This window comes from Hyla sarda, chromosome 1 (genome assembly GCF_029499605.1).
Source record: "Hyla sarda isolate aHylSar1 chromosome 1, aHylSar1.hap1, whole genome shotgun sequence".
Lineage (NCBI taxonomy): Eukaryota > Metazoa > Chordata > Amphibia > Anura > Hylidae > Hyla > Hyla sarda.
Window position 1 is genome coordinate 108605171 of NC_079189.1, and position 23479 is coordinate 108628649.

The 23479-nt window shown below is 45.4% G+C and overlaps 1 protein-coding gene and 1 long non-coding RNA gene across 8 annotated transcripts in view; one reads left to right on the forward strand and one right to left on the reverse strand.

Annotated features, from left to right (window-relative positions):
• Positions 1–874, reverse strand: part of LOC130357222 (uncharacterized) — a 207963-nt gene extending 207089 nt beyond the window's left edge. Inside the window, exon 1 of the long non-coding RNA XR_008889138.1 lies at positions 738–874. This is a non-coding gene — a long non-coding RNA (uncharacterized LOC130357222). The remainder of the gene's footprint in view (positions 1–737) is intronic.
• Positions 277–21555, forward strand: LOC130357177 (uncharacterized). Of its 7 annotated transcripts, none has more exons than XM_056559713.1 (4): positions 277–892; positions 9624–9679; positions 18198–18254; positions 20205–21555. In XM_056559713.1, the coding sequence occupies exons 1-4, from the start codon at positions 781–783 to the stop codon at positions 21528–21530; spliced, it is 1551 nt and encodes a 516-aa protein (XP_056415688.1). In that variant the 5' UTR covers positions 277–780; the 3' UTR covers positions 21531–21555. The 7 variants fall into 7 exon arrangements, with proteins under 7 accessions (XP_056415688.1, XP_056415698.1, XP_056415679.1 ...); XM_056559704.1 differs by having other exon boundaries at positions 283–892; positions 18192–18254; XM_056559731.1 differs by having other exon boundaries at positions 757–892; positions 9624–9704.
• The last annotated feature ends 1924 nt before the right edge of the window (positions 21556–23479 follow it).

Genomic DNA, 23479 nt, shown 5'->3' on the forward strand with positions numbered 1-23479 from the left:
CCTTTAAGTACCAGGACGCGAGGGCATACCTGTACGCCCTCTGCCCCCAACAATTTAAATCATATTGACCCACAGTAAAAAGAAAACATGTCAGTTTTACCATGGAGTGCACTGCATAAAAACTAAACCTCCAAAAGTTCCAAATTTGTTTATTTTATTTTTTTTATTTCCCCATGAATAATAATTTTTTCATTGAATGAAAGGCAACACTCATATGAGTCTGTGGAAAAATAAGATTTATGGCTCTTAAAAGGCAAAGAGGAAAAAAGGAAGATGCAAAGATTAAAATGAGTTGTGTGCTCAAGGCCAAAACAGGCTGTGTCCATAATGGGTTAAACTACAAAGTAAACCTGTTTATTCCTAACATAAGAAACTCATATATTTTGTTTTCAATTTCCCCATTAGTAATAATGTTGATTCTTTTCTGTATGCCCCCTGCACCAGCCCTGTACCCCACACAAGAATCATCAATACATGGCATTGGTCCCACAGACGCATTCTGGGAGATCTTCAACCGCTGATGAGCCACAGGTTTGAGACTTCGCACATTTCTTCTATAGTTGTGTGAGGAAAAGTGTACAACGCCACAACAATGTACTGGACATCCCTGAAGCGCTCAAACATTGTTACATGTACTGAGAAGCGGGAAACTCCATAACCTGCCGTCATACAATCCCTCATAGACGCCCGGTACGGTTATATAACGGAGGGAAGTAAAGCAGCACAGCAGTCCTTACCCCGTTCACTTCCATCCCGCGAGCAGTACACACAGCAGCAGTAATGGCCTCCCGCTCCTCGAGGACACACCGCACGGACTTACTAGGAGCGGCGGCCGGGGAGGAGCCGTTACCGGAGCACAGGCCAAACATGGCGGAGCGGCCGGATGGCGGAGGTGAGAGGGAGAGCACCGCAGTGTACTGATACCGGACGGCTGTCACATTAGTCTCCAGGATCTCCTCACCTCACACAGCTGCCTCCTGACTGTGGGCTCGACTTATCTTCACTATCATCACAGGCCAATCACTACTTATCACAGCCCTATCACTACTTATCACTATTATCACAGCCCCATCACTACCTATCACTCTGATCACAGCCCTATCACTACTTATCACTATTATCACAGCCCTATCACTATTATCACAGGCCCATCACTACCTATCACTATCATCACAGCCCTATCACTACTTATCACTATTATCACAGCCCTATCACTACTGATCACTATGATCACAGCCCTATCACTACTTATCACTATTATCACAGCCCTATCACTACTTATCACTATTATCACAGCCCTATCACTACTGATCACTATGATCACAGCCCTATCACTACTTATCACTATTATCACAGCCCTATCACTACTTATCACTATTATCACAGCCCTATCACTACTGATCACTATGATCACAGCCCTATCACTACTTATCACTATTATCACAGCCCTATCACTACTTATCACTATTATCACAGCCCTATCACTACTGATCACTATGATCACAGCCCTATCACTACTTATCACTATTATCACAGCCCTATCACTACTTATCACTATCATCACAGCCCTATCACTATTATCACAGGCCCATCACTACCTATCACTATGATCACACCCCTATCACTACTTATCACAGCCCTATCACTACTTATCACAGGCCCATCACTACCTATCACTATGATCACAGCCCTATCACTACTTATCACAGCCCTATCACTACTTATCACAGGCCCATCACTACCTATCACTATGATCACAGCCCTATCACTACTTATCACTATTATCACAGCCCTATCACTACTGATCACTATGATCACAGCCCTATCACTACTTATCACTATTATCACAGCCCTATCACTACTTATCACTATCATCACAGCCCTATCACTACTGATCACTATCATCACAGCCCTATCACTATTATCACAGGCCCATCACTACCTATCACTATGGTCACAGCCCTATCACTACTTATCACAGCCCTATCACTACTTATCACAGGCCCATCACTACCTATCACTATGATCACAGCCCTATCACTACTTATCACAGCCCTATCACTACTTATCACAGGCCCATCACTACCTATCACTATGATCACAGCCCTATCACTACTTATCACTATTATCACAGGCCCATCACTACTTATCACAGCCCTATCACTACTTATCACTATTATCAGAGCCCTATCACTACTTATCACTATTATCACAGGCCAATCACTACCTATCACTATCATCACAGCCCTATCACTACTTATCACTATCATCACAGGCCAATCACTACTTATCACAGCCCTATCACTACTTATCACTATGATCACAGCCCAATCACTACTTATCACTATTATCACAGCCCTATCACTACTTATCACTATTATCACAGCCCTATCACTACTTATCACTATTATCACAGCCCTATCACTACTTATCACTATGATCACAGCCCAATCACTACTTATCACCATGATCACAGCCCTATCACTACTTATCACTATTATCACAGCCCCATCACTACCTATCACCCTGATCACAGACTCATCACTACTTATCACTATGATCACAGCCCCATCACTACCTATCACCCTGATCACAGACTCATCACTACCTATCACTCTGATCACAGCCCCATCACTACTTATCACTATGATCACAGCCCCATCACTACCTATCACTATGATCACAGCCCTATCACTACTTATCACTATGATCTCAGCCCTATCACTACTTATCACTATGATCACAGGCCAATCACTACTTATCACTATTATCACAGCCCCATCACTACCTATCACTCTGATCACAGCCCTATCACTACTTATCACTATTATCACAGCCCTATCACTATTATCACAGGCCCATCACTACCTATCACTATCATCACAGCCCTATCACTACTTATCACTATTATCACAGCCCTATCACTACTGATCACTATGATCACAGCCCTATCACTACTTATCACTATTATCACAGCCCTATCACTACTTATCACTATTATCACAGCCCTATCACTACTGATCACTATGATCACAGCCCTATCACTACTTATCACTATTATCACAGCCCTATCACTACTTATCACTATTATCACAGCCCTATCACTACTGATCACTATGATCACAGCCCTATCACTACTTATCACTATTATCACAGCCCTATCACTACTTATCACTATCATCACAGCCCTATCACTATTATCACAGGCCCATCACTACCTATCACTATGATCACACCCCTATCACTACTTATCACAGCCCTATCACTACTTATCACAGGCCCATCACTACCTATCACTATGATCACAGCCCTATCACTACTTATCACAGCCCTATCACTACTTATCACAGGCCCATCACTACCTATCACTATGATCACAGCCCTATCACTACTTATCACTATTATCACAGCCCTATCACTACTGATCACTATGATCACAGCCCTATCACTACTTATCACTATTATCACAGCCCTATCACTACTTATCACTATCATCACAGCCCTATCACTACTGATCACTATCATCACAGCCCTATCACTATTATCACAGGCCCATCACTACCTATCACTATGGTCACAGCCCTATCACTACTTATCACAGCCCTATCACTACTTATCACAGGCCCATCACTACCTATCACTATGATCACAGCCCTATCACTACTTATCACAGCCCTATCACTACTTATCACAGGCCCATCACTACCTATCACTATGATCACAGCCCTATCACTACTTATCACTATTATCACAGGCCCATCACTACTTATCACAGCCCTATCACTACTTATCACTATTATCAGAGCCCTATCACTACTTATCACTATTATCACAGGCCAATCACTACCTATCACTATCATCACAGCCCTATCACTACTTATCACTATCATCACAGGCCAATCACTACTTATCACAGCCCTATCACTACTTATCACTATGATCACAGCCCAATCACTACTTATCACTATTATCACAGCCCTATCACTACTTATCACTATTATCACAGCCCTATCACTACTTATCACTATTATCACAGCCCTATCACTACTTATCACTATGATCACAGCCCAATCACTACTTATCACCATGATCACAGCCCTATCACTACTTATCACTATTATCACAGCCCCATCACTACCTATCACCCTGATCACAGACTCATCACTACTTATCACTATGATCACAGCCCCATCACTACCTATCACCCTGATCACAGACTCATCACTACCTATCACTCTGATCACAGCCCCATCACTACTTATCACTATGATCACAGCCCCATCACTACCTATCACTATGATCACAGCCCTATCACTACTTATCACTATGATCTCAGCCCTATCACTACTTATCACTATGATCACAGGCCAATCACTACTTATCACTATTATCACAGCCCCATCACTACCTATCACCCTGATCACAGACTCATCACTACCTATCACTCTGATCACAGCCCCATCACTACTTATCATCATCATTATGATCACACTGCCCCATCGCTACCTATCACTATGATCTCAGCCCCATCACTACTTATCACTATGATCACAGCCCCATCACTACCTATCACTCTGATCACAGCCCCATCACTACTTATCACTATGATCACAGCCCCATCACTACCTATCACCCTGATCACAGGCTCATCACTAGCTATCACTATGATCACAGCCCAATCACTACCATTATCATCACAGCCCCATCACTACTTATCACTATGATCACAGGCCAATCACTACTTATCCCTATGATCTCAGCCCCATCACTACTTATCACTATGATCACAGCCCCATCACTACCTATCACCCTGATCACAGACTCATCACTACCTATCACTCTGATCACAGCCCTATCACTACTTATCACTATGATCTCAGCCCCATCACTACTTATCACTATCATCACAGCCCCATCACTACCTATCACTCTGATCACAGCCCCATCACTACTTATCACTATGATCACAGCCCCATCACTACCTATCACCCTGATCACAGGCTCATCACTAGCTATCACTATGATCACAGCCCAATCACTACCATTATCATCACAGCCCCATCACTACTTATCACTATGATCACAGGCCAATCACTACTTATCCCTATGATCTCAGCCCCATCACTACTTATCATTATGATCACACTGCCCCATCTCTACCTATCACTATGATCTCAGTCCCATCACTACTTATCACTATGATCACAGCCCCATCACTACCTATCACCCTGATCACAGACTCATCACTACCTATCACTCTGATCACAGCCCTATCACTACTTATCACTATGATCACAGCCCCATCACTACTTATCACTATCATCACAGCCCCATCACTACCTATCACTCTGATCACAGACTCATCACTACCTATCACTATGATCACAGCCCCATCACTACTTATCACTATGATCACAGGCCCATCATTACTTATCACTATGATCACAGCCCCATCACCAGCTATCACTATGATCACAGACTCATCACTACTTATCACTATGATCACACGGCCCCATCGCTACTTATCACTATGATCACAGCCCCATCTCTACCTATCACTATGATTACAGGCTCATCACTACCTATCAATATGATCACAGCCTCATATTCACAGTGTAGGGTCCGTCCCAAGGAGGCCACCTTATCGCGGTGGGACGGTCCAAGCTATTTGACCGCCGTCGGAGACAAATTTGCGAGCTAAGTGCCTCACTATTTCATAGTTTCACATTTGCATCTATTACACCATAGCTGTATAGCTCTCCATGTTTTAACTGCATATTCATGTTTCACCTATACCCTTGTGCTGGCAGTGTGCTGCTGCATTCTTCTGTTGCTGTATATCTAGCCTAATAGCGTGCACCTGTAGGCCAGGTCCATATAATAGTTTGGTATCAACTAAAGTGCTGGCTGACTTATTCTTTGTCTGTACTTATCACTATGATCACAGGCCCATCACTACTTATCACTATGATCACAGGCCCATCACTACTTATCACTATGATCACAGGCCCATCACTACTTATCACTATGATCACAGCCCCATCACTAGCTATCACTATGATCACAGACTCATCACTACCTATCACTATGATCACACGGCCCCATCGCTACTTATCACTATGATCACAGCCCCATCTCTACCTATCACTATGATCACAGCCCCATATCTACCTATCACTATGATTACAGGCTCATCGCTACCTATCACTATGATCACAGCCCCATATCTACCTATCACTATGATTACAGGCTCATCGCTACCTATCACTATGATTACAGCCCCATCTCTACCGATCACTATGATCACAGGCTCATCACTACCTATCACTATGATCACAGGCTCATCACTACCTATCACTATGATCACAGCCCCATCACTACCTATCATTATGATTACAGGCTCATCACTACTTATATCACAGGCCCATCACTACTTATAGAACAATAGTAAAGAGGTATGAAAATATATCAGGCTGAAAATGTTAAGTTCTCACCGGTGGTGCAACAACAAAGTATGAGAGACCATCCAATTCAAAGTAAAAAGAAAAATGAAGTTGCACTCACCCGGTAGCGGTCTGAACTGGGATCTTTTTTTCAAAGCAAAGTCTGTCAGGATGGCAGCTCGTTCACAGAGCGAGGAGTGACAGCACAGAGACTCACAGGTGCGGTGGCATACTACTAAGGCTTCTTTCACACTGCCATTAGCACATGGCAGTGTGACGGCCGTCGGGGGAGCCCGCAGAATTTGCGGGAGAAAAAATACTGCTTGTGCCGTCTTTTTTCCCCGCTATTCCCGTCAAAAAACAATGGCGCCCAGCGGCCTCCATAACAGCCCCATCACTACTTATCACTATGATCACAGGCCCATCACTACCTCTCATTATAATCACAGGCCCATCATTACTTATCACTATGATCACAGGCCCATTACTAACTATAACTATGATCACAAGTCCATCACTACCTGTTATTACTATCATCACAGGCCCATTACTACCTATCACTATGATCACAGGCCCATAGTCTCCTTTCATCACTATGATCACAGGCCCCTCACTCCCTATCAATATGATTACAGGCCTATCACCTCCTATCATCACTATGATTACAGGCGCATCACTATCTATCACTTTGATCACAGGCCATCACCTCCTATCATTACTATGTTCACAGGTCCATGATTTCTTGTCACTATGATCACAGGTCCATCATCACCTATCATTATGATCACCTCCATCACCTCCTTTCATCACTATGATCACAGGCCCATCACCACCTATCACCAGCCAGCACTATGATCACAGACCCATCACCAGCCAGCACTATGATCACAGACCCATCACCACCTATCACCAGCAAACACTATGACCACAGGCCCATCACCACCCAGCACTATGATCGCAGGCCCATCACCACCCAGCACTATGATCACAGGCCCATCACCACCCAGCACTATGATCACAGGCCCATCACCACCTATCACCAGCCAGCACTATGATCACAGGCCCATCACCACCCAGCACTATGATCACAGGCCCATCACCACCCAGCACTATGATCACAGACCCATCACCACCTATCACCAGCCAGCACTATGATCACAGGCCCATCACCACCCAGCACTATGATCACAGGCCCATCACCACCCAGCACTATGATCACAGACCCATCACCACTTATCACCACCCAGCACTATGATCACAGGCCCATCACCACCCAGCACTATGATCACAGGCCCATCACCACCTATCACCACCCAGCACTATGATCACAGACCCATCACCACCTATCACCACCCAGCACTATGATCACAGACCCATCACCACCTATCACCACCCAGCACTATGATCACAGACCCATCACCACCTATCACCACCCAGCACTATGATCACAGGCTCATCACCACCCAGCACTATGATCACAGGCCCATCACCATCTGGCACCTGCTAAATGAATCATTGGGCCCTTTTCCCAACAAAGGTCAAAATAATGTCATTTTGGCTTTCATCAGGGTAATATGCCCAAGTTACCTATATTTTTATTGTATTGTGAAGTGCAGCAGACTAGACTTTCTAGACAGTAGGCTAAAATATGTATGGTATTATATGACGTTGAAGGTACTGTATATGTTAGGGAATACTGTTGGATGGATTTAAATGGGCACTGTCAGATACAAAAACCTTTGATATGTTGTAAAGCATGCAAAACCAATAGGTTTTGCAATTGCTTTCATTAGAAAATTTTCAGTATTTCATACAGAAAAAGCCAGTCAAACAACTGCCCCCCTGCCTGCTTGGACACATACTAGTCCTGCTGTGTCCATGCGTCATCACCTATGTCATGGACCCACTTCCTTGATTGACAGCTGTGAGTGCAGGGCTCAGAGCTGGAGGAAAAATCCTCCCACTGTCAGCTTGTGTCCCACTACTGTCAGTGAGGACAAGCTGGGAGTTGTAGTTTTGCTAATGCTAGGGGAGATGTGAGTAGACAGCATACTGAGGGAGGGGGCGGAGACCTGCACAGTGAGGCCACGCCCCCGCCCTTTGAGAGGAATTCAGACTAGCGAGCGAAATAAAAAGTGTAATAAAAAAATAAATGTGCTAGACACATAAAAATTAGATGTACATGATCAGGATTAGGTACTGAGTGATATATTAAAATAAATGTTTTTTTGTTGGATCTGAAGGGTACGCTTTAAGGCTAAACAAAGCATAAGCGTCATTGTTTTTTTTTAGTATATAATCTCATCCCATTTTATATCTCATCCCAAAGCTGATCAGGTTTTTGTTTTTACTGGACTGTATAAATAACGTTGAGGCTGCATTCACACTTCGTTTTTACATTACGGGGGCTGGATCCCACTGGGGGAGGGGCAAACCGGGCTCTTCCGTACCCCAGCCGGACCAGCGCTGAAATCCATTTATTTTAATGAGCCGACCAGAGTCAAACGGTGACTCCAGTCGGCTCATTTTTGACCCGTATGCGGTTTCCTGACCGGACATAAAACCGTAGTATACTACGGTTTTAGGTCCGGCCGGCTCATTAAAGTAAATGGATTTCAGCGCTGGTACGGGAGAGCCCAGTTTGCCCCTCCCCCAGCCGGATCCGGCACCCGTAATGTAAAAACAAAGTGTGAATGCAGCCTAAGGACTAGTATTCTTGGTGTTATAAATCCCTGAGTCCCTGAACAGACTAACATTAGTGCCAAGTATGATATACTGTGTGTTCTATTGATAATGTGGCAAGATTACCATTTTTGTTGACTCCTAAATTCTGGATCTTACTTCAGAATTGATTCTGCTTTGTTCTCTGCTGTTTTCTTGGCCTTAACCACAATGCTGTCCACTGTTTATGTAGATAATAATCTAATATATAGTGTCCCCATAATATTAGTCTATGTGCTCATACATAGCAATACAGAGCACAAATGTCGAACCAACCATGTCAATGCCCATGCAATACAGGCAGTCATAGCAGTGACCACAAAGACTCAATTTTAGTTTATAATAGAGTGGTCCACATGTCTGTGACCCACACACATCATTCTGGGTCACCCTGCTCTCGTGGTTACAATGCATAATGTACTAAAGATGGATAATAGAATCTGGTGTTTTGTGTTTCAGGGAAATCTTTTGACATAGATGGAGAACTTGGCAGCCGTTCACAATCAGCATCAGAGGTACTCATGTGCATGTTGTCTCCATGTATCCTTTAAATAAGGTAAATTTTAACTCAAAGCAAATCTATCACCAGTTTTGCCCTAAATAACCACCGGGAAGGGGAGAGCGCACATACCTTTGTTCTTGGTCATGCCCTTTGGATGACTAAGAGAACAGCATTTTTTATCCCTGCCGCAACTGCTGAACAGTCAGAGGTGTAGGGCTTTTCTCCCGGGCTGTAGAAAATTACCTGCAGCACAGATTTTAAATCTGCAACAAATAAGTGTATTTCTGTATTGGCTCCATTGGTGGACACAGACCATGGTATATGCTGCTGTCACTAGTGTCACGATTCGGCTTCCAGGTAGTGGATCCTCTGTGTCAGCGAGGGATTGGCGTGGACCGTGCTAGTGGACCGGTTCTAAGAGGCTACTGGTGTTCACCAGAGCCCGCCGCAAAGCGGGATGGTCTTGCTGCGGCAGTAGCAACCAGGTCGTATCCACTAGCAACGGCTCTACCTCGCTGACTGCTGAGAAGGCGTGGGACAGAAGGACTAGGCAGAGGCAAGGTCAGACGTAGCAGAAGGTCGGGGGCAGGCGGCAAGGTTCGTAGTCAAGATGGATAGCAAGGGTTCAGGTAACACAGGCTTTGGACACACTAAACGCTTTCACTGGCACAAGGCAACAAGATCCGGCAGGGGAGTGCAGGGGCAGTGATCAGATATAGTCTGGGAGCAGGTGGGAGCCAATTAAGCTAATTAGGCCAGGCACCAATCATTGGTGCACTGGCCCTTTAAGTCTCAGAGAGCTGGCGCGCGCGCGCCCTAGAGAGCGGAGCCGCGCGCGCCAGCACATGACAGCAGGGGACCGGGACGGGTAAGTGACCTGGGATGCGATTCGCGAGCAGGCGCGTCCCGCTGTGCGAATCGCATCCCCGACGGCCATGACAGAGCAGCGCTCCCGGTCAGCGGGACCGACCGGGGCGCTGCGGGGAGAGAGACGCCGTGAGTGCTCCGGGGAGGAGCGGGGACCCGGAGCGCTAGGCGTAACAACTAGGAGGCTTGGGTTTACCCGCCCACAGGCATCTGAGCTAATCAGTTTTAGCTTAGTGTCTATAGGAGGCAGATGCTGGTCTGTTCTTCTGACTGAGGTGAGTATTCCCCCCCCCCCCCCCTTTCTTACAGGTTTTAGGGACTTTCAGCCTCCACAGCCTCCCACTCCTCTTTATTAATACTGGGCAATCCCTACTAACCCTACTGGGGATGTGGGGAACTATTATCCATGGTGTAGGACTGTGAGCCTACCTTTCTCTATTGTTCCTGGGTCATCCTACCACCTCTGGGGATAGGGGGAATTAGTCAGTGGTGTAGGACTGCCCAGCATTTAAGGTGCATACCGTTCCTTCTTCTCTCAGCAGCCGCGTGCTGCCGACTTCTCCCTTCCCCGCTCTCACATACAAGTGCCGACATCGGCTCCGGCCGCATCATGTGCTGTTGCGTCCAGAGCACAGTTCTCTGCTTCCGTCGGTGGCTGTGAACTGCAGGCGGCATGTTCACCCGCTCCCTTCCCCCTTGCGCTCGCATATGCGATGGGGGTGAGAGCAGGCGCCATTATATCCAGCCGCATTATCTTCTTAGCCGCTGGCCCTTGCTGAACATTAGCCCTGCCCACCCGCGGCCGGCAGGGATCGTGCCTCATGAGGTGCAGGCGCGCAAATTACTTATGTGTTCTTCTGCAAGTTAGAGCAGTGGGGCTTCTAGGACCAATCAGAGGCACCCTAGTCTAATCCGGCCCCTCTCTTCTCAATTGTCCTGCATTTCTCCTCTCCTGCCTCTCTCTCTCAGCTGCAGACTGGAGTTCTCCTCACAGCAGCTGCCTTGTTGGGGACACAGACGCTAGGTGAGACTGTTTCAATGTTACTATGTCCGAGCCCAGAACTGTCCCCCCTCTAAGCAGTTAACTGAGGCCCTGGTAACCTATTATACTTGCAAGGGCTGCAATGCTAAAATGTCTGGTTCTGCTGAACCCACTTGTTCCGCCTGCACCACTGCACCCCCCGACCCTCCTGGCATTTCTACTCAGGATTCCCCTCCAGACCCTATGGGCTCTGTCCTCCCTCTGGAATGGGTGTCTTCTCTCTCTCCCAGTCTATTTCCGACTTGGCTCAGGTCTCCCCTTCTGTGGTGACTGCCTTGGAGAGGTCCTCTTTATGCCAAACCTCCAGAGATACCCACTCCCCCTCTCCCTATGCTGAGCGCTCTCAAAAGCGTACCAGGAGTAGCTCCTCTGACTCATCTCTGGAGTCTGCTAGCAGACATAGGTGCTCCCCTCATAGGTATTGCACATCTGCTTCAACTTCCGGTAGACTCCCCTCTTCTAAGGGATGCTCCTCCGGTCGCTGCTCTGGCTCTCCAGATCCGCGCACCAGGTCTGTTTCTCCCTCATTCAGGACTGCCTCCACCCGTTCCCACTCTCCTGGGGAACTGGAAGATTTAGTTTCTGGTTCTGCCTATGACTCAGAGGACTGAACGGATACGGCCAGCCTGGCGGACACTTTGGTCTCTGCCATAAGGGACACATTTAACCCCTTAAGGACCGGAGGTTTTTCCGTTTTTGCATTTTCGTTTTTTGCTCCTTGCCTTTAAAAAATCATAACTCTTTCAAATTTACACCTAAAAATCCATATGATGGCTTATTTTTTGCGCCACCAATTCTACTTTGTAATGACGTCAGTCATTTTGCCCAAAAATCTATGGTGAAACGGGAAAAAAAATCATTGTGCGACAAAATTGAAAAAAAAACGCTGTTTTGTAACTTTTGGGGGCTTCCGTTTCTACGTAGTACATTTTTCGGTAAAAATGACACCTGATATGTATTCTGTAGGTCCATACGATTAAAATGATACCCTACTTATATAGGTTTGATTTTGTCGGACTTTTGGAAAAAATCATAACTACATGCAGGAAAATTAATACGTTTAAAATTGTCATCTTCTGACCCCTATAACTTTTTTATTTTTCCGTGTATGGCGCGGTATGAGGGCTCATTTTTTGCGCCGTGATCTGAAGTTTTTAACGGTACCATTTTTGCATTGATAGGACTTATTGATCACTTTTTATTCATTTTTAAATGATATAAAAAGTGACCAAAAATGCACCATTTTGGACTTTGGAATTTTTTTGCGCGCACGCCATTGACCGAGCGGTTTAATTAATGATATATTTTTATAATTCGGACATTTCCGCACGCGGTGATACCACATATGTTTATTTTTATTTTTATTTACACTGTGTTTTTTTTTTTTTTGGAAAAGGGGGGTGATTCAAACTTTTAATAGGGGAGGAGTTAAATGATCTTTATTCACTTTTTTTTTTCACTTTTTTTGTGCAGTATTATAGGTCCCATAGGGACCTATAACACTGCACACACTGATCTTCATCATTGATCACTGGTTTCTCATAAGAAACCAGTGATCAACGATTCTGCCGCATGACTGCTCATGCCTGGATCTCAGGCACTGAGCAGTCATTCGGCGATCGGACAGCGAGGAGGCAGGTAGGGGCCCTCCCGCTGTCCTGTCAGCTGTTCGGGATGCCGCGATTAGCCGCGGCTATCCCGAACAGCCCGACTGAGCTAGCCGGGAACTTTCACTTTCACTTTTAGCCGCGCGGCTCAGCTTTGAGCGCGCGGCTAAAGGGTTAATAGCGCGCGGCGCCGCGATCGGCGCTGCGCGCTATTAGAGGCGGGTCCCGGCTTCACTATGACGCCGGGCCCGCCATGATATGACGCGGGGTTACTGTGTAACCCCGCGTTATATCAGAAGAGCAGGACCAATGACGTACCGGTACGTCATTGGTCCTTAAGGGGTTAATCTGGAGGAATCAGGAACTTCGGACGTAGCTTCAGAGGTTTCCTTTAACCGTTCTTGACCTGCACCCAAGGTTTTCAGCTCTCATGCTGAATTTGAAGCCTTGCTGGAGTCTGCCTGGAAGCATCCTGACAAGCGGTTTCAGGAAACTAAGAAGGTTCAGGCACAATTTCCCTTCGCCAGGGATCTTATTGCTCGGTGGATCTCCCCTCTCACGGTGGACCCACCGGTCTCCCGCCTTTCAAAAGCTACTACTCTACCTTTGGCAGATGCGGCTTCCTTCAAAGATCCTGCAGACAAGAGGGTAAAGACCCTAGCAAAATTCGCCTTTGAAGCAGTGTGCTCGTCCCTTCTCCCTGCGTTTCTGTCTGGGTGTCTAAAGCACTTTCAGTCTGGGCTTCTCAGCTCCACCAGGGTATTCTTTCCGTATCCCCTGCGGAGGATTTGGCTGATCTAGCTCTCCAACTCTCTATGGCTGGAGACTGTGTACTGCTTCCATGCAGTCGGCCCGTTGTGCGGCCTTTGCCACAGGTAACTTGGTGGCTCTTCGTCGTTCCATGTGGCTCAAGGCCTGGAACGCGGATGCCGCTTCTAAAAAATCTCTAACGGAACTTCCTTTTACCGGTTCTCGACTGGTAAATGCCTCGATGAGATCATCTCAGAGGCGATGGGTGGTAAAAGTTCCCTGTTACCTAAAAATAAGGCTCGCAGTACTACTTCCCGTCGAAAGTGGACCTCCTTTTGGGCGTCCTCGTGGGACATGAAGGCTCCCTCCTTCCAGAACCGTCCCTCCTGGAAATCGGATAACCGTTCCGGTCATTTTGTGGCAAAGGCAGGTAACCGCAAGCCTACCTCTGCCTGAAGGGACACCCCCACCTACGGATTTTTCTCGGGTGGGAGGTCGTCTATTGCTCTTCTGGGACGTCTGGTCCGCGCACGTGCAGGACTCCTGGGTCAGGGACGTGGTATCCAACGGATACCGAATCAAGTTTGCCTCCCTTCCAAGGGATCATTTTTTTGTTCACGGGCCCCGAGGTCCCCCTCTCTGGCAAGGGCCTTCTGGGGCGCGCTCCAGTCTCTCCTCTTTCAGGGAGTAATTGCCCCTGTTCCTCCCGAGGAGTGTTTTTTGGGCTGTTATTCCAACTTCATCGTGGTCCCCAAGAAAGGGGGCTCCGTTCGTCCGATCCTGGAACTGAAGCGCCTCAACCAACATCTCCTCTGCCACTTCCACATGGAATGTCTCCATTCGGTCGTGGCATCCATGGATCAAGGAGAGTTTCTTTCCTCAATGGACATCCGGGGCACTCATTTCTGCCCCTCTGTTGGCAAGTTGTCACGACTGATGCCAGTCTTTCGGGTTGGGGAGGTGTCTTCAGGGACTGGACGGTCCAAAGCCTTTGGTCCCCCCCCGGAAGCCCTTTTTCCCATCAACATACTGGAACTGAGGGCAATCTATCTTTGCCTATGGCATTGTGAGATCCTTCTTTGGGACTGTCCTGTTCGTGTCCAGTCGGAAAACTCCACTGCTGTGGCGTATATCAATTGCCAGGGCGGCACCCGCCAAGATTCTTCTCTGGGCGGAGCTCAGAGTGCCGGCCATCTCGACAATTCACATTCCGGGAGTGAACAACTGGGAAGCGGACTTTCTCAGCCAACCCCGGTGAGTGGTCCCTTCATCCGGAGGTGTTTGCAGAGATCTGCAACCTCTGAAGCACTCCGGACATGGACTTATTTGCATCCCACCACAACTAGAAGGTTCCTCACTTTGTGGCGAAGTCCCGGGATCCCTTGGATCTGGCCGTGGATGCCCTGGTGATTCCTTGATCGGACTTTGTCCTTCCCTATCTTTTCCCTCCTCTTCCTCTCCTTCCCAGGGTCCTGAGGAAGCTCAAATCAGAGGGCGTTCCCGCCATTCTCGTGGCTCCGGACTGGCCCAGGAGGGTGTGGTACGCCGACGTGGTCTGGCTGCTGGACTATGTTAAGCTGCGCCTCCCTCTTTGTCCAGACCTACTCTCTCAAGGTCCCCTTTGCCACCCCCAATTTACTGTCACTGCATTTGACGACGTGGCGGTTGAGACCGCGGTTCTGAGGGCTCAGGGTTTTTCTCCCCAAGTGATTTTCACTATCCTCAGGGCGCGCAAGCCCTCTTCTGCGAAGATTTACCACCGTACTTGACGGTCTTATTTTCGTTGGTGTGAATCTCACTCTTTTTCCTCTGTTATGTTCTCTCTCCCTCGACTTCTTCCCTTTTTACTGCTGGGGCTAGAACAACGGTTAGCTCTCAGTTCCCTTAAAGGTCAGGTTTCTGCCCTTTCCATTCTTTTTCAATGTCCTCTAGCGTCCGATCCCAATATCCGGACTTTTCTTCAGGGAGTGGCTCACGCAGCCCCTCCTTACATGTCCCCTACACCACCTTGGGACTTGAACTTAGTTCTTGGTACCCTGCAGGGTACTCCCTTCGAACCTCTCAGGGACATTTCTCTTCGCCACCTTTCCTGGAAGGTGGTGTTCCTTATTGCTATTACCTCTATTAGGAGAGTTTCAGAGCTGGCAGCTCTCTCCTGCCGTTCTCCCTTCCTGATCGTACACTAGGACAAAGTTGTTTTCCGTCCAGTTCCGTCTTTCTTTCCAAAGGTTGTTTCTGTTTTTCATCTCAATGAGGACATTGTCCTTCCGTCCTTTTGTCCGGCTCCATCTCATCCCAAGGAACGTTTGCTCCACAAACTGGATGTGGTAAGGGCTGTTCGGACCAATCTCTCAGTCACTTTTTGTCAGAGTGACTCCTTTTTTTGTTCTTACGGAAGGTCGCCGCAAAGGACAACCTTCTAAGGCCACCATTTCTCGGTGGATCCGTTCTGCAATTTCGGACGCGTACCGCTGCGAGGGGAAGACCCCACCCTTCCGGGTTTATGATCATTCCACTCGTTCTGTCGGGGCATCCTGGGCTCTCCGCAACAAGGCTTCGGCCTTGCAGATCTGTAGAGCGGCCACATGGTCGTCTTTACACATTTTCACAAGGTTCTACCAGGTTCATACATTTGCATCCACTGATACTAGTCTGGCCGTAAGGTGTTGCAGTCGGCGGTGGTCCAATCGTCCACCTGACTGATTTTCCTTTGCCCGCCCTAGGGACTGCTTTGGTACGTCCCATGGTCCTTGTCCCCCAATGGAGCCGATAGAGAAAAGGAAATTTTTATGCTTACCATAAAATCTCTTTCTCGGAGGATCCATTGGGGGACACAGCACCCACCCTTCTTTTCTCTGGTGTTCCTGGTTCAGTTACCTGTCCGAGGGTGTGTTCAGTTAATTTTTATTCTGGTTTATCGGACAGTTCGTGTTTTTTTCTTCACCTGTCGGTCCTCTCCTACTGTTCTGGGACTAAAACTGATTAGTTCAGGTGCCTGTAGGCAGGTATACCCTGCTGGGAGGAGCTGACTTTTCTTGTTGCCATAGTGTCAAGCCTCCTAGTGACAGCAGCATATACCCATGGTCTGTGTCCCAGAATGGATCCTCCGAGAAAGATATTTTCTGGTAAGCATAAAAATCTCCTTTTTGCAGCAGACACGAATTAGATCTGCAGCAAAATCCTCAACTAAATTTTCAGTACATTCATATTTATTTTTTTACATGTTCCACTCACAAATTTGCATCAGCAATTGTGCAACCAATATGCACTATTTGATGCAGATATGCTGTTGTGGATTTTCCATCCCCTGTGGCCTTACCTAAAGGTGGTATTCCAGTGAAAAACAAGTTTTTTCATATCAACTGGCTCCAGAAAGTTAAACAGATTTGTAAATTACTTCTATAAAAAAAATCTTAATCCTACCAGTACTTATCAGCTGTTGAAGTTGAGTTGTTCTTTTCTGTCTGACAACAGTGCTATCTGCTGACACCTCTGTCTGTCTCAGGAACTGTCCAGAGCAGGATAGGTTTGCTATGGGGATTTGCTCCTACTCTGGACAGTTCCTGAGACAGACAGAGGTGTCAGCAAAGAGCACTGTTGTCAAACAGAAATAAATCTGTTGAAATAAAAAAAAAAAAAAAGCTTTTTACTGGAATACCCCTTTAGGGTCTATTCACACGTACAGTATTCTGCGCAGGATTTGAAGCTGTATTCAGTCATTTAGTTTACATTGAAATCCTGCGCATCAAATCTGCAGAGAATGCTGTACGTGTGAATAGACCATTAAGGGGTATTCGGGCCATATATATCTTAGCCCGCTCATGATGTCACGCCACGCCCCCTCCATTCATGTCTATCATCACGCCCCCTCCCATAGACATGAATGGAGGGGGCGTGGCGTGGTGTCACGTCTCCAGTCCCGGAAACACAGAGGTTTCCGAGACTGGGGCAGCAGCCCGGCATAGAATGCGGGTGCTGCATGGAGATCGCGGGGGGTCCCAGCGGCGGGCCCCCTGCGGTCAGACATCTTATTTCTTATCCAAAGGATAGGGGATAAGATTTCTATGGCCATAATACCCCTTTAATGGCACAGGTCGGGAAGGAGTTCATTACCATTTCTTTTATGATACTGTTGTGTGTCTCTGACTACTGATTTGTATTTTATTAAGGAGCTAGATTATGTTTTATTACAGATCAATTCAGAAATAAGGGATACTCTAAGTCAAACTATTAAGGAAATACAAAATTAACCTTTACAGTTTCAGGTGACCAGTACCCCAAAATGTTTTCCCATCACCAGCACCCCAAAATGTAAAGATACGGTATGTTTCATTAGAAAAACTCTTCTTCTGATAATTGTATTTCAGTAACAATTTGTGACATTGCTGTAGTACAAATCCCTTAGATGAAGGTTAGATCTGGTAGAAAGGTTTTATGGATTTATTTATTATGTGCAAGAAATATGGCACTCCCTTATTGTCGGTGCTCAAGTAGGAATCCCAATCCACTTAAATTTAAGTAAATACTTGGCACTCAAATGCAAGGTGCAAAAGGATATTTTTATTAACAGTCCATACAAAATTTTACGTTTCGGTCCTACCAGGACCTTCCTCAGAATTTGACAGGACTGGTGTGGAGGAGAAATTAGAAAAAACGGCCAAGTGCCGTGCAAGTAAGGTGAGGAGTAATGTGACCGGAAATTATTATGCCCACATATGGGGTATTTCCGTACTCAGGAGAAATTGTATTACAAATTTTGTGGGTCTTTTTTTCCTTTTACCTCTTGTGAAAATAAAAAGTATTGGGCAACACCAGTATGTTAGTGTAAAAATAAAAAAATGTTTACACTAACAGGCTGGTGTAGACCCTAACTTTTCCTTTTCATAAGGGGTAAAAGGAGAAAAAGAGGGGGTGGGGCTATGACATCACGAACTCCCGGCTCCAGCGTTCGGACCAGTTTGTTCCAAACGCTAAGGCCCAGTCAAGATTCCATTTTTGGCTACGCAGTAGGCCAAACTATTGAGTCCCATTAAAGTATTGTATACGGCACGATCAAACTCACGGTACCTTCTTCACAGTGTAGATCTAAGAAGGTTTCAAAGTGTGGAGTGGGATGCAGTGAGATTGCGCAGAAATTTTTGTGTTTGTGCCAAATTTTGCAACAATTAAAACAAAAAGAAAAAGTCGCAGTTGATAAATACCCAGCAACTGAAAAAGCTATCCATGCCATTTCATTCAAGTTGTTTTCTAGAAAGAATCTAAATGAAAAGTTGCAAAAATTTTGAAAACACCAAAAAAGGAAAGGGTAAAACGAACTATAAATTCTCCCCATGGTGTGCTGTGCTGTGGTATAGTTGAACAGTGTTTAAAGGGGTATTCCAGGCCAAAAATTCTTAATCCTTCCAATAGTTATTAGCTTCTGAAGTTGAGTTGTTGTTTTCTGTCTAACTGCTTTCTGATGACTCACGTCCCGGGAGCTGTCCGACTCCTATGGGGATATTCTCCCATCATGCACAGCTCCCAGGACGTGACATCATCATTGAGCAGTTAGACAGAAAACGTCAGAAGCTAATAACTATTGGAAGGATTAAGATTTTTTAATAGAAGTAATTTACAAATCTGTTTAACTTTCCGGAGCCAGTTGATATATATAAAAAAAGGTTTTGCCTGGAATACCCCTTTAAACTAGGTCCACGCTGTGTTTTAACAGTCTGTCAGAAGCATCCATCTGCACTCTGACGAAAATGGGATGCCAATGTATACGGTAATGGACAGCAGATGGCATTCATTTTAATGGCCCTAACGAAGCCACCGATTGGCTTGGTTTGGGAAGTATGTAGTATTTTAAGCAGACGCAAAAGCGTGGTCTGGTGCATTGTCTAGTCAGCCTAAAGGAGTCCAGTCTAAAAAAACATGTCCCCTATCCACGCTCTTGTATCTCTGGCTCTCCCATTGAGATGCATGTCAGCTAACGCTTCGTGCCGCGGTCGATGCACTTTATTCATGCAGAGAGCTGGGGCGCTGGGCAGGAGATGGGGCGGTCAGACCCCCCGCGATCTGACAATTTTATTTTTAACTGGATAACTCATTTAAAATAGCTAATTAGTCCAAAACGGAGTCACTAGGTGACTCTGTTCTAACCATTCAATGATTGGCATCTGCTGCCCTCTGTTACCTGATACACCTGCATCCTTTTTTCGGCACTATGCAGACAGTGCAAAAAGTGCACAATGTAAGCGGAGCCTTAATATAACATTGTTTGGTCATTACAGGCCAATTTATTCACTCTGAGTCAAATTACAGACAGAAGGTATATACCGTTCCCGATCACAGATGAGATACGTGATCCAGAGAGAATTGAGAGGTTATGTATTTCTCCTGCCAATAAGGAATATGATGGAAAACACCATAATTCATCCTGTAAATCATCAGAATTTATGACAAGTGGAAAACATAATTATTCAGACATTTCCTCTGGATATTTTTCAGTGGAATATCCATCTTCACCAATAAACATTGATAAAGAACCCAAGAGTGGTCTGCATGACACTAGCTATAGGAATCCTGAATTGAAAGACTCTCCTGGTTCATGTAAAAGTGATCAAACTATGTCTCTTAATGAACTGAAAGGAAAACACTCTGATTTGGAAGAAATAGAATCAGGTCTATTAGAAATGACCAGTGATAGTAACGGGTCAGCTCCAGTAACAAATGTAAGCCAGCTCAAAGACTATTCTGTTCATTTATCAAAGGCACAAATACCTGCCATGCATGAAGGCGGTGTATCTGTTCATACAAGAGAGGCGAGGACTAGTTACAACTCAGCAGACAGTCCACCTTCGTCCATCAGCAGGAACACTAATGTTCCCAGACACGTTACCTCGACTCCAGACTTTGCAGCAAATAATGAAAAAGTAGTACATGAAATAAATACATTAAGGAATGAAAACTTTAACCTTCAAAAAGAATTCAAGAAAGCAGACATTAGTGACACAGCCATGATCGGGGATGATAGCTATGTATTTAGGATTCAAGAATTAGAAAGTTACTTAACTGAACCGGATCAACTTTATATGCAGGAGCAGCGGCTTAAGAATAGAACTGCCGGTGTCCAGATGGCAATAAAACTTCTCCGTCTCAATGAACAGTGCTTAAAAGATGTAAATTTCTGCTACAGAGAACAAATCAGCAGATTAAAGACAGAGAAAAACTTCCTTCAGCTAAGGCTGTCCAAAGCAGAACAGGATGAAGAAGAATATGTCCAGGAAATAAGGACTATAACAGACAAATGTGAAGAGCTTCTTAACCAAAGAAAGCATTACCATGATGAGAGGAACCATTTGTTTGTCGAAAAACATTTTTTAGTGAAAGAAATTGAAGATTTAAAAAGAGAAAAGAAAAGAAATGCTGATTTGCTGGCATTGGTTACTGCTGAGAATGATAAACTTGTCAAGATGCTGAATTCAAGAAGGACAATGTTATTCACATACGCCAAGGAGAAACAAGAGCTACTGTCTAGATTAAAGGAAGCACTGGTGGAAAACTCTGACCTAAAAAGAAAAATAAATGCTAGCAAAACCAAGCAGGTAAAAGAATAAAATAAAAGGTTCCAATGTGTCAAAAGATTGTTTGACCTATTAATACAAAAATAATGTTAATCACTGCATAGGCACCTGTAGATGTATAGTAGATGTTGTGCCTAACTTGTTTCAGGCCTTCTTCCTCCTTTCTCTTGGGTTTCGGTAAAAGTATGTTCTTTCATTTAACGACAACCAGTGCGCAGGGCTGGTCTTATTCTAGATGCCACAAATAACAGTGTGCGAGATAGAGAGACAGTGTTTTACTGTGTTATCCCAGTAGTACTGTATAATGTCCTCCATGTTGCTGCTGCTTTTTGAGTGTGTTACAGAAAGTTAGGGAAGCAGGATTTCCTCTAGGTTCAGTGTGTCGAGACATCATAATAGCTAATCTACATTTGTTCTGCAGCTGATCTCAGGGAAAACTGACATGTCCCTCCTCACTGCAGTGTGGATTACTGACAATAGATGTCCTAGACAGATGATAAAGACTAGAAGCAGTCTTGCACATGCTCGAAGGCTTGGAATAGCACTGAATTGATACATATTAGATGAGCTACAGAAGGAGTGGTCTAAGAGTGGACTTAAAGGGGTTATCCAGCATAATGTGATTTTAGTACGTACCTGGCAGACAGTAATGGACATGCTTAGGAAGGATTTGCGTTTGTCTTGGGCTAAATGGCTATGTTGTGAGATTACCAGAACACTGTGGCTAGCTTTCTGTGAACTTGCATTTCCTGTTTTCAGTTTTCTTGTTTGCCTACAAATCCCATGATACCATTTTCATCCTTCCCACACATCAGCCACCCCACCCATTGAAACATAAATGAGCTGCAGACCTGTGGTTTTCAATCAGGGTGCCTACAGCTGTTGCATTACTTGCAGATTGCTCTCTCCACCCATTGAAGCAGACAGGCTCCCTGTCATCAGCTGACTAGTGAGTCAGGACTCGACCGCATTGCAAGCTGGGAAAAATCCAAAACAGCAGTCATTTTGTATGCTGTTAAAAATAAATATTGGGATGAAAATCACAGAAGAATTGTGAGAAAACCGTCACACACAGGTACAGACACTATATTATGAACTACACTAACTTTACAGCCCCTGTAGCATAGTCAAATAAAAAAAATTCCTGGAATACCCATGTAAACCACGTGGTTAAAAGGACAAAAGGGGTGACAATGGTCTAGCATACAGAAAATCTACACGTGGTTTAACACAAATAGCATAAAAAATATGTCCGAGCATGCTGGGAGTTGTAGTTTTGCAACATCTGGAGGTCTGCAGGTTGAAGACCACAGCACTAAAGTAATACATGGTTGCACTAAGTCTGCTAAAGACGCTGTCCACTATCTCAACCCATGAGTCAAGTCCTTTTAAAGGGGTTATCCACCATAAGGTGATTTTATTATGTACCTGGCAGGCAGTAATGGACATGCTTAGGAAGGATCTGTGCTTGTCTTGGGGCTAAATGGATATGTCATGAGATTACCATAACACTGTGGGTAGCGTTTTGTGAACTTGTATTTCCTGTTTGACTTATGTTTTTTTTACTACAAATCCCACAATGCCATTTTCCTCCCTCTCACACATCAGCCACCCCACCCATTTGAAACAAAAGACCTGTGGTTTTCAATCAGGGTGCCTACAGCTGTTGCATTAGTTGCAGATTGATCCCTCCACCCATTGAAGCAGACAGGCTCCCTGTCATCAGCTGACTAGTGAGTCAGGTCTCGGCCGCATTGCAAGCTGGGAAAAATCCGAGACAGCAGTCATTTTGTATGCTGGTAAAAATAAATATTGGGGTGAAAATCACAGAATTGTGAGAAAACAGTCACACACAGGTACAGACACTATAATATGAGCTACACTAACTTTACAGCCCCTGTAGCATAGTCAAATAAAATAAATTCCTGGAATACCGTACCCCTTTATAAGTATAGGGCATGTGGGAAGGAAAAGTACTAAAG

What these genes read in the sequence shown, in the direction of transcription:
- LOC130357177 (XM_056559704.1), top strand. Translation starts at nt 781, where the DNA reads ATGGCCTCCCGCTCCTCGAGGACACACCGCACGGACTTACTAGGAGCG. An exon ending in GGAGCGGCCGGATGGCGGAG is followed by an intron (nt 893 to 9,623) that starts GTGAGAGGGAGA and finishes TTTGTGTTTCAG; the next exon opens with GGAAATCTTTTGACATAGAT. An exon ending in CCCCAAAATGTAAAGATACG is followed by an intron (nt 18,255 to 20,204) that starts GTATGTTTCATT and finishes TGGTCATTACAG; the next exon opens with GCCAATTTATTCACTCTGAG.